At 36.0% G+C, this 15,486-nt stretch overlaps 1 protein-coding gene across 1 annotated transcript; it reads right to left on the bottom strand.

Annotated features, from left to right (window-relative positions):
* Nucleotides 1–957: 957 nt before the first annotated feature.
* Nucleotides 958–12,620, bottom strand: LOC133658053 (troponin T, cardiac muscle isoforms-like). Its single transcript, XM_062059664.1, has 8 exons — nt 12,595–12,620; nt 9,263–9,323; nt 9,057–9,173; nt 8,888–8,965; nt 6,228–6,338; nt 2,288–2,400; nt 2,137–2,227; nt 958–999 (listed from the first exon to the last, which is right to left on the bottom strand). Exons 2-8 carry the CDS (start codon nt 9,317–9,319, stop codon nt 958–960), a joined length of 609 nt encoding a protein of 202 aa, XP_061915648.1. The 5' UTR covers nt 9,320–9,323; nt 12,595–12,620.
* Nucleotides 12,621–15,486: the final 2,866 nt, after the last annotated feature.

The raw sequence follows: 15,486 nt of genomic DNA, 5'->3' as shown, positions 1-15,486 counted from the left end.
ATTAACCAAATATAACGCAGACGGACTATTTCTTAGCAGTGCAATGATACACACAGCTAAGTAGCCCTTTGCTGCTCACATCATCGCATCTCGGCTAATCAAATTTATTCTAGATTATAAATCATGCCCCTCGTATGCATACTTGGAAGATTTAGCCTTGAATCTAGAAGTTGTTCATCTGTGACATTCAATTCATACCCGGAGATGGAGACGAACACACACAACTGAAGACTGTCTGCAGGGAGACTTCCTTGTTAACCCTTCGTGTGCATCATGATTAATTGTTCATCTCAACGGGAAAATATGGATATCCTATCAGTCGTCATGGAAGTGGGAGCAGACATTGTACAGTAAGTGATCACTTTATCATGTTTGTAGTTTGTATTTCTTGTTTAGCACTTAGCAACACTGCTACATGATGCTATAGTGTTTCACTACGTCTGGATTTGTTTAGCAGAGCTTCTAAAACTTGTAGCTCACCTTCCTTATATCCAGGATCAACAATTTAATGTTCTGGATCATAATTTTGCCTAAAGTAATCGTTGTTGGCTCTTACAAAGCTTGATTAGCATTGTTGTTGATGGGGAAGTAATCTGCGGTCCCTACCTATGTGACTCGCTTGTTCATTATCTCTCTAAATGGCTCAGGAGTCTCCATGAGATTACTATTTTGACCACACAACTTTCCTCCAGCAGGTCTTATCTTTGTCCATGTGATGTCAGATGAAAGAAAACTGGAGCTGTATTCCACTGGTGGAGTGGTTTATTGATATGAAATATGAACGCTCCACTCGCCAGCCAGCGGCGCGTACAGGTGGTACACTGGCGTGGTTTCTCCTGGGAGGTGGTCCACTTTACCTCATCCGGGCTCCCATCTTTCCCTTGCCGCGGCCCTTGGTACTGAAAGAAGAAGGTAAATGAGACATTGGAATCGTGAAAGTATCGAAGATTGTGACTTTTACTTCTGGTGGTCCTTGACTCGAACCAGCAGCAGGTTGATCTGCAACACAAAGGTGGGATTATTGCAAACGTTTCCAGTGGAGGTGAAGCACAGAGTTTATCTGGAATGTCTTCAATTAGGGCTAGTCCAGGGGGTCAGCAACCTGCGGCTCTTTAGCGCCGCCCTAGTGGCTCCCTGGACCTCTTTCAGAGATGTGTGAAAATGAAAAAAGATGAAGAAAAAAATATATTTTTTGTTTTAGTATATTTTCTGTAGGAAAACAAACATGACACAAACCTTCCTAATTGTTAGTAATCCCACTGTTTATGTTATACATGCTTCACTGATGAGGATTTGCCAAGCACCGTTTTGTCCTACTCATTTCAGCGATCCTTGAACTCATCGTAGTTTGTTTACATGTACAACTTTCTCCAACGCTGCCACAGAAAGACGTGTTTTATGCCACTCCTCCTTTGTCCACCAAACGTTTTATGCTGTGCGTGAATGCACACAGGTGAGCTTTGTTGATTTTATCGATTTGCTGGAGTGCTTATCAGGCATATTTGGTCAGTACATGACTGCAAGCTAATCGATGCTAACATGCTATTTAGACTAGCATTTATGTACATATTGCATCAATATGTCTTGTTTGTAGATATATTTGAGTTCATTTAATTTACTCTACTTATGTCCTCTGCGTATTTAATTTATATTTGCATGTCTCATGACATATTACCTGTACGTAATATTGGCGGCATTTCTGATTGTGTGCCACGTTGTTCCAGACCACAGCAAACGTTACCATGGTGTTCCAGACCACAGCAAACGTTACCCAGCTTGCAAAGATTGTGATGAATTCATTAGAAGAAGACAGCCTGTCCTTTCCTTTAACTTGGGCACACAAATCTATACATTTGGCAGTTTTAAGCCAGTCATTTCCAGGAGTTCTCTCACCCTCTGAGACACGTAGTCAATGTGTTGCCTTCATTATAACACTTACACAAGGCTTTGAACTTTTTGCGGCTCCAGACGGATTAGTTTTTGGTATTGTTGCTCCAATGTGGCTCTTTCAACATGTTGGGTTGCCGACACCCTGGGCTAGTCAAAAGGTTGATGAAGATGTGATTGACCAACTTCCCCCACTAGGAGGAGCAGCTGTGCGTGGTGAAGTTTGCAACAATGTAGAAAAAAACTTACATCTGTCTTTTGTTTCTTGAATTTATCATTGAGGTCGTACTTCTCCATCTCCAGCTCCATCAGCCACTGCCACAGCTCGTTAGCCTTCTCCCTGCACACACCAGGTGATTAGTGACGCTCACCAAGCCCCGTGGCCTACCTTTTTGTCTACTTGAGTTTGTCGTCACTCAGGTGATCGATGCTGAGCTGCTTCCTGCGCTCAGCCAGGATCTTCTTCTTCTTCTCTCTCTCCGTTTGCTTCTTGGCTCCTTTTTTGTTGTCGCTCTGTTTGGGAGAATTCATGATTCAGAATGATTCATGTCTATTTGAGTGTGTTGTGCTATCATGGTGCTCGCAGGTTGCTGAGGTGGAGAAGAGGTCACTTGTACTTTTGGCAACCATAATCAAGCTTAGTGGTTTGGGACTATTGAAGAAAATAGTACAAAATAAATGTTATTTTATTTAAAAGGGACTTGGGGGGAAATTTATTTTTTAATATTTTTTAATTTATTTTTTAGACATATATGTCGTGCGAAACTATCTCCTGCGCACGAGAAACTTTTTATAAAGTTATAAAAAATAAAAATAAAAATATAATTTTTTTATTTTTAGTTATTTTTTTTTTTTTAGATGTTTCCTTTCTCGTGCGCATGAGATACATGTATAAAAAAATATATATATATGTAAACATTTTTTTAATTTTTTTTATAACTTTATAAAAAGTTTCTTGTTTGCACGAGATACATTTCTAAAAAAAAAAAAAATATATATATATAAACATTTTTTAAATTGTTTTTATAACTTTATAAAAAGTTTCTCGTTTGCACGAGATACATGTCTAAAAAAAAATATATATATGTAAACATTTTTTTAATTTTTTTTATAACTTTATAAAAAGTTTCTCGTTTGCACGAGATACATGTCTAAAAAAAATATATATAAACATTTTTACATTTTTTTTTATAACTTTATAAAAAGTTTCTCGTTTGCACGAGATACATGTCTAAAAAAAAATATAAACATTTTTTAAATTTTTTTTATAACTTTATAAAAAGTTTCTCGTGCGCACGAGATACATGTCTAAAAAAAATATATATGTAAACATTTTTTTAATTTTTTTTATAACTTTATAAAAAGTTTCTCGTGCGCACGAGATACATGTCTAAAAAAATATATATAAACATTTTTAATTTTTTTTTTATAACTTTATAAAAAGTTTCTCGTTTGCACGAGATACATGTCTAAAAAATATATATATAAATTTTTTTTAAATAACTATAAAAAGTTTCTCGTGCGCACGAGATACATGTCTAAAAAAAATATATATAAACATTTTTTAATTTTTTTTTATAACTTTATAAAAAGTTTCTCGTGCGCACGAGATACATGTCTAAAAAAAATATATATGTAAACATTTTTAATTTTTTTTTTATAACTTTATAAAAAGTTTCTCGTTTGCACGAGATACATGTCTAAAAAAAATATAAACATTTTTACATTTTTTTTTATAACTTTATAAAAAGTTTCTCGTGCGCACGAGATACATGTCTAAAAAAAATATATATAAACATTTTTTACATTTTTTTTATAACTTTATAAAAAGTTTCTCGTGCGCACGAGATACATGTCTAAAAAATATATATAAACATTTTTTTATTTTTTTTTATAACTTTATAAAAAGTTTCTCGTGCGCACAAGATACATGTCTAAAAAAATATATATATATATGTAAACATTTTTTTATTTTTTTTTATAACTTTATAAAAAGTTTCTCGTTTGCACGAGATACATGTCTAAAAAAAATATATTTAAAACATTTTTTAATTTTTTTTTATAACTTTATAAAAAGTTTCTCGTGCGCACGAGATACATGTCTAAAAAAAATAAATATAAACATTTTTTAAATTTTTTTTATAACTTTATAAAAAGTTTCTCGTGCGCACGAGATACATGTCTAAAAAATATATGTATAAACATTTTTTAATTTTTTTTTATAACTTTATAAAAAGTTTCTCGTGCGCACGAGATACATGTCTAAAAAAAAAAAAAAATCTAAAAAAAACCCCTCCCTTTAGGGGCTCCCAAATAATAAATATTCCCAAATCATTGTTCTAGATGTTTAAGATGTAAAGTGTAGCTGCCATTATGATGTGCAGTCATGTTTTAGTATAGTCTTCAACTATACTAAGTCTTTCAATGCTTGGAATCTGCATGATATACTAGTTACTATGGTCATCTAGTTAGTTACTATGGTCATCTAATTAATTACTTTGGTCACTATGAGAAATCTCAGACTGTAGGTGTTTTTTTTGTTTTTTTATCCTTTGCGTTCATATTTCACTGTTTGTTGCATTTTGGTTGTGTTTCGCTTGATTGTAAAATATGTTGTCAATATTCAGTGTTTTATCCTTCATAGTTAATATTGTAAATCCCACATTCTTTATTTTCATGTACATTCTGTGTGTCTCATTCAGTAAAAAAAATGTCAAATTCCAGACACACTTTTTGTTATCTAAATCTGGCCCCCCGAGTACAATAATTGCCCAGGCCTGCAGTAGACTATAGCCCGCCATGTTGACCTGGACTGCTCGTATTGGAGTATGTATCAGTGATTTTAGACGCAAGCCGATATCATAGGATACATTTTTTTTTTTTTTTTTTTTAATCCAATCCAGACACCCTTAATGTAAATAAATAGTATTTATTTCTATATACTTCATATGTATTAGTCTATAAACAATGACCTGTTGTTTATAAGTGTGCAATAATATATATTTTCTTATCTGTTTTATTTTTTTCTGGCTAAAAATGTCACAAACGACACTACTATTATTACTCTATGAAAAGATGTAAATATTATCAATCAATACCGGCTGGGTTTTTTTTTTTTTTTTTACCGGCATGACATTGCTGGTTTTAGGAGCAGAGGAGCATGTTGGGCAGCGCACACACACAGAGTACTTACAAGCAGACACAGTGTGTAGACAGTAAAGGGAGAATGGACACATTTTGGTGTAAAAAGTAAAGATAAAGGTGAAGTTATAACACTGAAACGCCCTCAGGAAGAGCTGCTTTGACATCCATCCAGTGTTTTAGCTACTTCTAAATAAAACAAATAATGTTTCTTACAAGTAGCATTATCACTGGAGGACGAGGAATAGCTAAACATGCTTCACTAAACACCGTAGGAGGATACAATAGCTCACCGCTAACAAAATCTAGTGTTCCTGAATGTAAACAAATGCCATGGGTGGATCTACACCTGACATCCACTGTAATGATACCAATTACCAGAGAGTATCTAGTCGATACTACTGTGATTACATCGATATATCGTCAGAAAATGTTTTTGTTTTTTAAAATGTATATTATGTTTATAAAGTCAGTAAATACGTCCCTGGACACATGAGGACTTTGAATATGACCAATGTATGATCCTGTAACTACTTGGTATCGGATCCATACCTAAATGTGTGGTAAACATCCAAAACTAATGTCAAGTATCAAAGAAGAGAAGAATAAGTGATTATTATATTTGAACAGAAGTGTAGATAGAACATGTTAAAACAGAAAACAGCGCGACACCTACCCTTTACATCAGTATTTATTAACCATATTATTATTGGTTTATTAGGTATTATATTTTATTGTATGATCCTGTAACTACTTGGTATCGGATCGATACCAAGTAGTTATCATCCAAAACTAATGTAACGTATCAAAGAAGAGAAGAATAAGTGATTATTACATTTGAACAGAAGTGTAGATAGAACATGTTAAAACAGAAAATAAGCAGATATTAACAGTAAATGAACAAGTAGATTAATAATCAATTTTTACAGTTTGTCCCTCATAATGTGTACAAAATAATAGGTGTATAAATGACACAATATGTTACTGCATACGACTATTTAGGAGTCTTTGTTTGTTTACTTACTACTAAAAGACAAGTTGTCTATTTTATTTAAGGACTAAATGACAATAATAAACATATGTTTCATGTACGTTTTGTTACAATAATGACATTTTTGTAGCCCCCTTCATTTAGAAAAGTACTGAAACACATGTTGGTACCAAATATTGGTATGGGGACCACCTTACTTCAGACTGACCTTCTGTGCGGCGCCGTACTGCTGGGTCCTGTTGGAGAGGACCTTCTTCTTCTTCACGTCGTCATCCAGCTTCTTGCGCTGCTCCTCTTGCTCCCTGCGCTCCTTCTCCTCCTGGAAAAGTCAGACGCACACTCGTGGACTTCAGTCCTGGTCCTAAATGTGCAGGTCAACTAGTGGACTCCACTCCTGGTCCTAAATGTGCAGGTCAACTAGTGGACTACAGTCCTGGTCCTAAATGTACAGGTCAACTAGTGGACTCCAGTCATGGTCCTAAATGTGCAGGTCAACTAGTGGACTCCACTCCTGGTCCTAAATGTGCAGGTCAACTAGTGGACTCCACTCCTGGTCTTAAATGTACAGGTCAACTAGTGGACTCCACTCCTGGTCCTAAATGTGCAGGTGAACTTGTGGACTCCACTCCTGGTCCTAAATGTGCAGGTCAACTAGTGGACTCCAGTCCTGGTCCTAAATGTGCAGGTCAACTAGTGGACTTCACTCCTGGTCCTAAATGTGCAGGTCAACTAGTGGACTCCAGTCATGGTCCTAAATGTGCAGGTCAACTAGTGGACTCCACTCCTGGTCCTAAATGTGCAGGTCAACTAGTGGACTCCACTCCTGGTCTTAAATGTACAGGTCAACTAGTGGACTCCACTCCTGGTCCTAAATGTGCAGGTCAATTTGTGGACTCCACTCCTGGTCCTAAATGTGCAGGTCAACTAGTAGACTCCAGTCCTGGTCCTAAATGTGCAGGTCAACTAGTGGACTTCACTCCTGGTCCTAAATGTGCAGGTCAACTAGTGGACTTCAGTCCTGGTCCTAAATGTGCAGGTCAACTAGTGGACTCCAGTCATGGTCCTAAATGTGCAGGTCAACTAGTGGACTCCACTCCTGGTCCTAAATGTGCTGGTCAACTAGTGGACTCCACTCCTGGTCTTAAATGTACAGGTCAACTAGTGGACTCCACTCCTGGTCCTAAATGTGCAGGTCAATTTGTGGACTCCACTCCTGGTCCTAAATGTGCAGGTCAACTAGTAGACTCCAGTCCTGGTCCTAAATGTGCAGGTCAACTAGTGGACTTCACTCCTGGTCCTAAATGTGCAGGTCAACTAGTGGACTTCAGTCCTGGTCCTAAATGTACAGGTCAACTAGTGGACTTCACTCCTGGTCCTAAATGTACAGGTCAACTAGTGGACTTCAGTCCTGGTCCTAAATGTGCAGGTCAACTAGTGGACTCCACTCCTGGTCCTAAATGTGCAGGTCAACTAGTGGACTCCACTCCTGGTCCTAAATGTGCAGGTCAACTAGTGGACTACAGTCCTGGTCCTAAATGTACAGGTCAACTATTGGACTCCAGTCCTGGTCCTAAATGTGCAGGTCAACTAGTGGACTCCACTCCTGGTCCTAAATGTACAGGTCAACTAGTGGACTTCAGTCCTGGTCCTAAATGTGCAGGTCAACTAGTGGACTTCACTCCTGGTCCTAAATGTGCAGGTCAACTAGTGGACTCCACTCCTGGTCCTAAATGTGCAGGTCAACTAGTGGACTCCAGTCCTGGTCCTAAATGTGCAGGTCAACTAGTGGACTTCAGTCCTGGTCCTAAATGTGCAGGTCAACTAGTGGACTCCAGTCCTGGTCCTAAATGTGCAGGTCAACTAGTGGACTCCACTCCTGGTCCTAAATGTACAGGTCAACTAGTGGACTTCAGTCCTGGTCCTAAATGTGCAGGTCAACTTGTGGACTTCACTCCTGGTCCTAAATGTGCAGGTCAACTAGTGGACTCCACTCCTGGTCCTAAATGTGCAGGTCAACTAGTGGACTCCAGTCCTGGTCCTAAATGTGCAGGTCAACTAGTGGACTCCAGTCCTAGTCCTAAATGTGCAGGTCAACTAGTGGACTCCACTCCTGGTCCTAAATGTGCAGGTCAACTAGTGGACTCCAGTCCTGGTCCTAAATGTGCAGGTCAACTAGTGGACTCCACTCCTGGTGTTAAATGTGCTGGTCAACTAGTGGACTTCACTCCTGGTCCTAAATGTGCAGGTCAACTAGTGGACTCCACTCCTGGTCTTAAATGTGCAGGTCAACATAAACATGAGTGTGCAGGTCAACAAACGTGCAGGTCAACATAAACGTGCAAGTCAACATAAACATGTGTGCAAGTCAACATAAATGTGCAGGTCAACATAAACGTGCAAGTCAACATAAACATGTGTGCAAGTCAACATAAATGTGCAGATCAACATAAACGTGCAGGTCAACATAAACATGGGTGTGCAGGTCAACATAAACGTGCAGGTCAACATAAACATGAGTGTGCAGGTCAACATAAATGTGCAGGTCAACATAAACATGAGTGTGCAGGTCAACATAAATGTGCAGGTCAACATAAACATGGGTGTGCAGGTCAACATAAATGTGCAGGTCAACATAAACATGAGTGTGCAGGTCAACATAAACGTGCAGGTCAACATAAACATGAGTGTGCAGGTCAACATAAATGTGCAGGTCAACAAACATGGGTGTGCAGGTCAACATAAATGTGCAGGTCAACATAAACATGAGTGTGCAGGTCGACATAAACGTGCAGGTCAACATAAACGTGCAGGTCAACATAAACATGAGTGTGCAGGTCAACATAAGCGTGCAGGTCAACATAAACATACGGCCAGCCTGGCCTGCCTCTCCTTCTCCCGCTCTGCTCGGACTCTCTGCTGCTCGGCTCTCTCGGCTCGACGTTTCTCCTGAGAGGACACATCATGTCAGGCCGATTCTGTTGACGCGGCGACATCTCCCACTCCCGATTCTGTTGACGCGGCGACATCTCCCACTCACGATTCTGTTGACGAGCGCGACAAGCTCCTCCTCTTCCTTCTTCCTCTGGACGAAGTGAGCCTCGATCAGAGACTGAAGCTCAGACAGATCTTTCTCCAGACGCTTCCTGTGGATGTCCTGCACACGCCAGCCTTCTTGTCACTTCCTTCCACAACACGGCGGCCTTCTTGTCACTTCCTTCCACAACACGGCGGACTCAAACTCACGTCAAAGTCGACTTTCTCGCCGCCATCGGGGATCTTTGGGGCCGCCACGTTGGTCATGAATCTGTGGATGAGATGACGCACTCTGATCAAACTCCATGGAAGGAAAACGCCTCTTTTTCCCTCTCATCCACAATCTTTATGTGAGACTAAAACACATCTTTGTGTCGGCATTCTAAATAGTGAAAAACTTCTAGCACAAGGCAGCTAACAATGCATGTAAGGAGATATTCACCTATATTGCCAATGAATCCCTCTAAATAAAAAACCCTCCAGAACTAGTAACAAAGTTCATTTACATGCCGTGACCTCGAAATTTAGTGACTTTGTTTTTGTAGGGGCTAACACAGAGGAACTACTTTTCTGACCTAGTGACACGATGCCTCACTCACAATACATTGCGAGAGAACAACAATCTGTACAATATAGGGTCGTCCCGATACCAATATGTGTTTAGATACTTTCCTAAATGAAGGGGACCACAAAAAATGGCATTATTGTCTTTATTGTAACAAAACGTACATGAAACATATTTTTATTATTGTCATTTAATCCTTAAATAAAATAGTGAACATACCAGACAACTTGTCTTTTGGTGGTAAGTAAACAAACAAAGACTCCTAATTAGTCGTATGCAGTAACATATTGTGTCATTTATACACCGATTATTTTGTACACATTATAAAGGACAAACTGTAAAAATTGATTATTAATCCACTTGTTCATTTACTGTTAATATCTGCTTACTTTCTGTTTGAACATGTTCTATCTACACTTCTGTTCAAATGTAATCACTTATTCTTCTCTTCTTTGATACTTGACATTAGTTTTGGATGATACCACACATTTAGGTATGGATGTGATACCAAGTAGTTACAGGATCATACATTGGTCATATTCAAAGTCCTCATGTGTCCAGGGACATATTTACTGACTTTATAAACACAATATGAATTTTATAAAAAAAAAAAAAAGATTTTCTGATAAAAAATATCGACGTAATCATAGTAGTATCGACTGAATTAGTCATCTTACTCTTGATTTTGATCATAATCAATAATTATATCTAACCTACTTACAGTTTACTACCTTGTTAAATGATATAAAAGCCTGTGTTAATCATAAAGATTATTATTAATTTAACAAATAAACCTTAGGCTTAGGTCAGCCTGATTATAAAAATAAATATATACACACACACACAATATGTATTATGTTGTGCTAAAATAAAATAAATTAATAATAAATATTATACTAAATAACACACACATTAAATAACACACACATTAAATAACACACACAATAAATAACACACACATTAAATAACACACACATTAAATAACACACACATTAAATAACACAATAAATAACACACACATTAAATAACACACATTAAATAACACACAATAAATAACACACACATTAAATAACACACACATTAAATAACACACACAATAAATAACACACACATTAAGTAACACACATTAAATAACACACACATTAAATAACACACACAATAAATAACACACACATTATATAACACACACATTAAGTTACACACATTAAATATTACACATTAAGTAACACGCATTAAAAAACACACATTAAATAACACACACATTAAGTAACACACATTAAATAATACACACATTAAATAACACACATTAAATAATACACACATTAAATAACACACACAATAAATAACACACACATTAAATAACACACACAATAAATAACACACACATTAAGTAACACATTAAATAACACACACATTAAATACCACACACATTAAATAACACACACGTTAAATAACACACACAATAAATAACACACTAATTAAGTAACACACATTAAATATTACACATTAAATACCACACACATTAAATAACACACACGTTAAATAACACACACAATAAATAACACACTAATTAAGTAACACACATTAAATATTACACATTAAGTAACACGCATTAAAAACACAAACATTAAATAACACACACATTAAGTAAAACACATTAAATAATACACACATTAAATAACACACACTTTAAATAACACACACATTAAATAACACACACAATAAATAACACACACATTAAGTAACACACATTAAATAACACACACATTAAATAACACACACATTAAATAACACACACATTAAATAACACACACAATAAATAACACACACATTAAATAACACACACATTAAATAACACACACATTAAATAACACACACATTAAGTAACACACATTAAATATTACACATTAAGTAACACGCATTAAAAAACACACACATTAAATAACACACACATTAAGTAACACACATTAAATAATACACACATTAAATAACACACATTAAATAATACACACATTAAATAACACACACAATAAATAACACACACATTAAATAACACACACATTAAATAACACACACAATAAATAACACACACATTAAGTAACACACATTAAATAACACACACATTAAATAACACACACATTAAATAACACACACATTAAATAACACACACAATAAATAACACACACATTAAATAACACACACATTAAATAACACACACAATAAATAACACACACATTAAATAACACACACATTAAATAACACCCACATTAAATAACACACACAATAAATAACACACACATTAAGTAACACACATTAAATAACACACACATTAAATAACACACACAATAAATAACACACACATTAAATAACACACACATTAAATAACACACACATTAAATAACACACACAATAAATAACACACACATTAAGTAACACACATTAAATAACACACACATTAAATAACACACACATTAAATACCACACACATTAAATAACACACACATTAAATAACACACAATAAATAACACACACATTAAGTAACACACATTAAATACCACACACATTAAATAACACACACATTAAATAACACACAATAAATAACACACATTAAATAATACACACATTAAATAACAGACACATTAAATAACACACATTAAATAACACACATTAAATAACACACACATTAAATAATACACACATTAAATAACACACACATTAAATAACACACACATTAAATAACACACACAATAAATAACACACACAATAAATAACACACACATTAAACTGGGCAAGGTTGGGGACTCCTAATAGAGTTTATAGTGAACCTCAGTTATCTGCACTGGTTGTGCTCCTTAGAACACGCACAAAGGAATGTTCTTGTGTCACATGATGAGTTCTGTGGATGACTTTTTTTTTTTTTTTTTTTTTTTTAAAGTGCGATTTTTCTAGAAGCAAATGAGAGACAAAAGAAACTTACTTTGGTTTTGGTTTGGATTCATCTTCCATTGGGGAGGAAAGAAACATCACTTTATTAAATATACAAATAATTTCATCACACACACACGCACACACACGCACGCACGCACGCACGCACGCACACACACACACACACACACACACACACACACGCAAAAGGCCAGTCTAGTACCCGCACTCTTTTACTGTGAAGCCACGTTGATGTAACACATGACTTGGCATCGTCTTGCTGAAATAAGCAGGGGCGTCCATGGTAACGTTGCTTGGATGGCAACATATGTTGCTCCAAAAGCTGTATGTACCTTTCAGCATGAATGGTGCCTTCACAGATGTGTAAGTTACCCATGTCTTGGCCACTAATACACCCCCATACCATCACACATGCTGCCTTTTACTTGCAATAGCTGCTTGAGAAATGTTGTTCTTAAACAATTTGCTCAGGCATTTGTTGACAAAGTGGTGACCCTCGCCCCGTCCTTGTTTGTGAATGACTGAGCATTTCATGGAATCTACTTTTATACCCAATCATGGCACCCACCTGTTCCCAATTAGCCTGTTCACCTGTGGGATGTTCCAAATAAGTCTTTGATGAGCATTTTTCAACTTTATCAGTCTGTTTTGCCACTTGTGCCAACTTTTTTTGCTGCCATTAAACTCTAAAGGCCTACTGAAAGCCACTACTAGCGACCACGCAGTCTGATAGTTTATATATCAATGATGAAATCTTAACATTGCAACACATGCCAATACGGCCGGGTTAACTTATAAAGTGACATTTTACATTTCCCGCTAAACTTCCGGTTGAAAAGGTCTATGTATGATGTCGTATGCGCGTGATGTCACGGCGGCAACGGAAGTATTGGTACCCAATGTGTCACCATACAAAAAGCTCTGTTTTCATCTCATAATTCCACAGTATTCTGGACATCTGTGTTGGTGAATCTTTTGCAATTTGTTTAATGAACAATGAAGACTGCAAAGAAGAAAGCTGTAGGTGGGATCGGTGTATTAGCGGCTGGCTGCAGCAACACAACCAGGAGGACTTTGAGATGGATAGCAGACGCGCTACCGTGAGTACAGCTTTGGCTTCCAAACATTTGATCGTTCGCTATGTGCATGTCACCTACGTAACTTTGGGGAAATATATGTTTCTTGCCGACTCTGATGGCGCCGCTCCGTAGCTAAGTTAGCTTCAATGGCGTCGTTAGCAACAGTATTGTTAAGCTTCACCAAGCTGGAAATTATTAACCGTGTATTTACATGTCCATGGTTTAATAGTATTGTTGATCTTCTGTCTATCCTTCCAGTCAGGGGTTTATTTATTTTGTTTCTATCTGCATTTGAGCCCGATGCTATCACATTAGCTCAGTAGCTAAAGAGCTTCACCGATGTATTGTCGTGGAGATAAAAGTCACTGTGAATGTCCATTTCGCGTTCTGGACTCTCATTTTCAAGAGGATATAGTATCCCAGGTGGTTTAAAATACAAATCCGTGATCCACAATAGAAAAAGGAGAGAGTGTGGAATCCAATGAGCCAGCTTGTACCTAAGTTACGGTCAGAGCGAAAAAAGATACGTCCTGCACTGCACTCAAGTCCTTCACTCTCACGTTCCTCATCCACAAATCTTTCCTCCTCGCTCAAATTAATGGGGTAATCGTCGCTTTCTCGGTCCGAATCTCTCTCGCTGCATTGTAAACAACGGGGAAATGTGAGGAGTCCTTCCTCCGGTGACGTCACGCTACTTCCGGTACAGGCAAGGCTTTTTTTTTATCAGCGACCAAAAGTTGCAAACTTTATCGTCAATGTTCTCTACTAAATCCTTTCAGCAAAAATATGGCAATATCGCGAAATGATCAAGTATGACACATAGAATGGATCTGCTATCCCCGTTTAAATTTAAAAAAAAAATTTCAGTAGGCCTCTAAGTTCATGATTATATATATATATATATATATATATATATATATATATATATATATATATATATATATATATATATATATATATATATATATATATATATATATATATATATATATATATATATATATATATAAGGGACAAGCGGTAGAAAATGGATGGATGGATATATATAAATATGTATATGTATATTTATATGTATGTTGGTATATACAGTATATGTAGGTGTATATATTTATATGTGTATATGTAATGTATGTATGTATAATATGTATTTGTGTGTATATATGTATGTATATATAAGTGTATATGTGTGTATATGTATGTATGTATGTATGTATATATGTGTATATATGTAAGTGTGTGTGTATAAATGTATTTGTGTGTATATATTTATGTATATATACATGTGTATATGTACAGTATGTTATTATGTGTGTATATGTATGTAGATATATGTGTATAAATGTATATGTGTGTATATATATATATATATATATATATATATATATATATATATATATATATATATATATATATATATATATATATATATATACATATATGTGTAAATGTATGTTTATATGTGTGTATATGTATGTATGTGTGTGTGTGTATATATATTTGTATGTGTGAGTGTGAGTGTGTGTGTATTTATTTTTAAATATGAAAAAGGCTTTTTCTTACCTTCTTCCTCCCTTCATTGGTAACATAGAAAGGAGAAAATATGATGCAATTAAGGACACTTTTATTTCAAAACAAGGCATATAAATAATGAGCATTATTCCAAATGAAAGTAGTTTGGGACATACTGAGTTTCCTCGTCCACGACGTCCTCTGTGTCGGACATACTGTCGCTTCCACAAGAGCTCTAGATCGAATCAGTAATCTGGAACAAAGACCAAGTATTCCCCGTATTTATATGACATAGCAACGCCTTGGCACTGTTTAAAAGGAGACCTTCCAGTTGC

The sequence above is a fragment of the Entelurus aequoreus genome, linkage group LG10 (assembly GCF_033978785.1).
Source record: "Entelurus aequoreus isolate RoL-2023_Sb linkage group LG10, RoL_Eaeq_v1.1, whole genome shotgun sequence".
Classification (NCBI taxonomy): domain Eukaryota; kingdom Metazoa; phylum Chordata; class Actinopteri; order Syngnathiformes; family Syngnathidae; genus Entelurus; species Entelurus aequoreus.
This window is presented reverse-complemented; position numbering and strand designations above follow the sequence as displayed.

Excerpts from the sequence above, each read along its gene's own strand:
- LOC133658053 (XM_062059664.1), bottom strand. The coding sequence starts at position 9,319 with ATGACCAACGTGGCGGCCCCAAAGATCCCCGATGGCGGCGAGAAAGTC. Across the intron at positions 8,966-9,056 it reads TCGCGCTCGTCAACAGAATC|GAGAAACGTCGAGCCGAGAG; the intron begins GTGAGTGGGAGA and ends GTGTCCTCTCAG. Across the intron at positions 2,228-2,287 it reads CTGAGTGACGACAAACTCAA|GGAGAAGGCTAACGAGCTGT; the intron begins GTAGACAAAAAG and ends TGGTGTGTGCAG.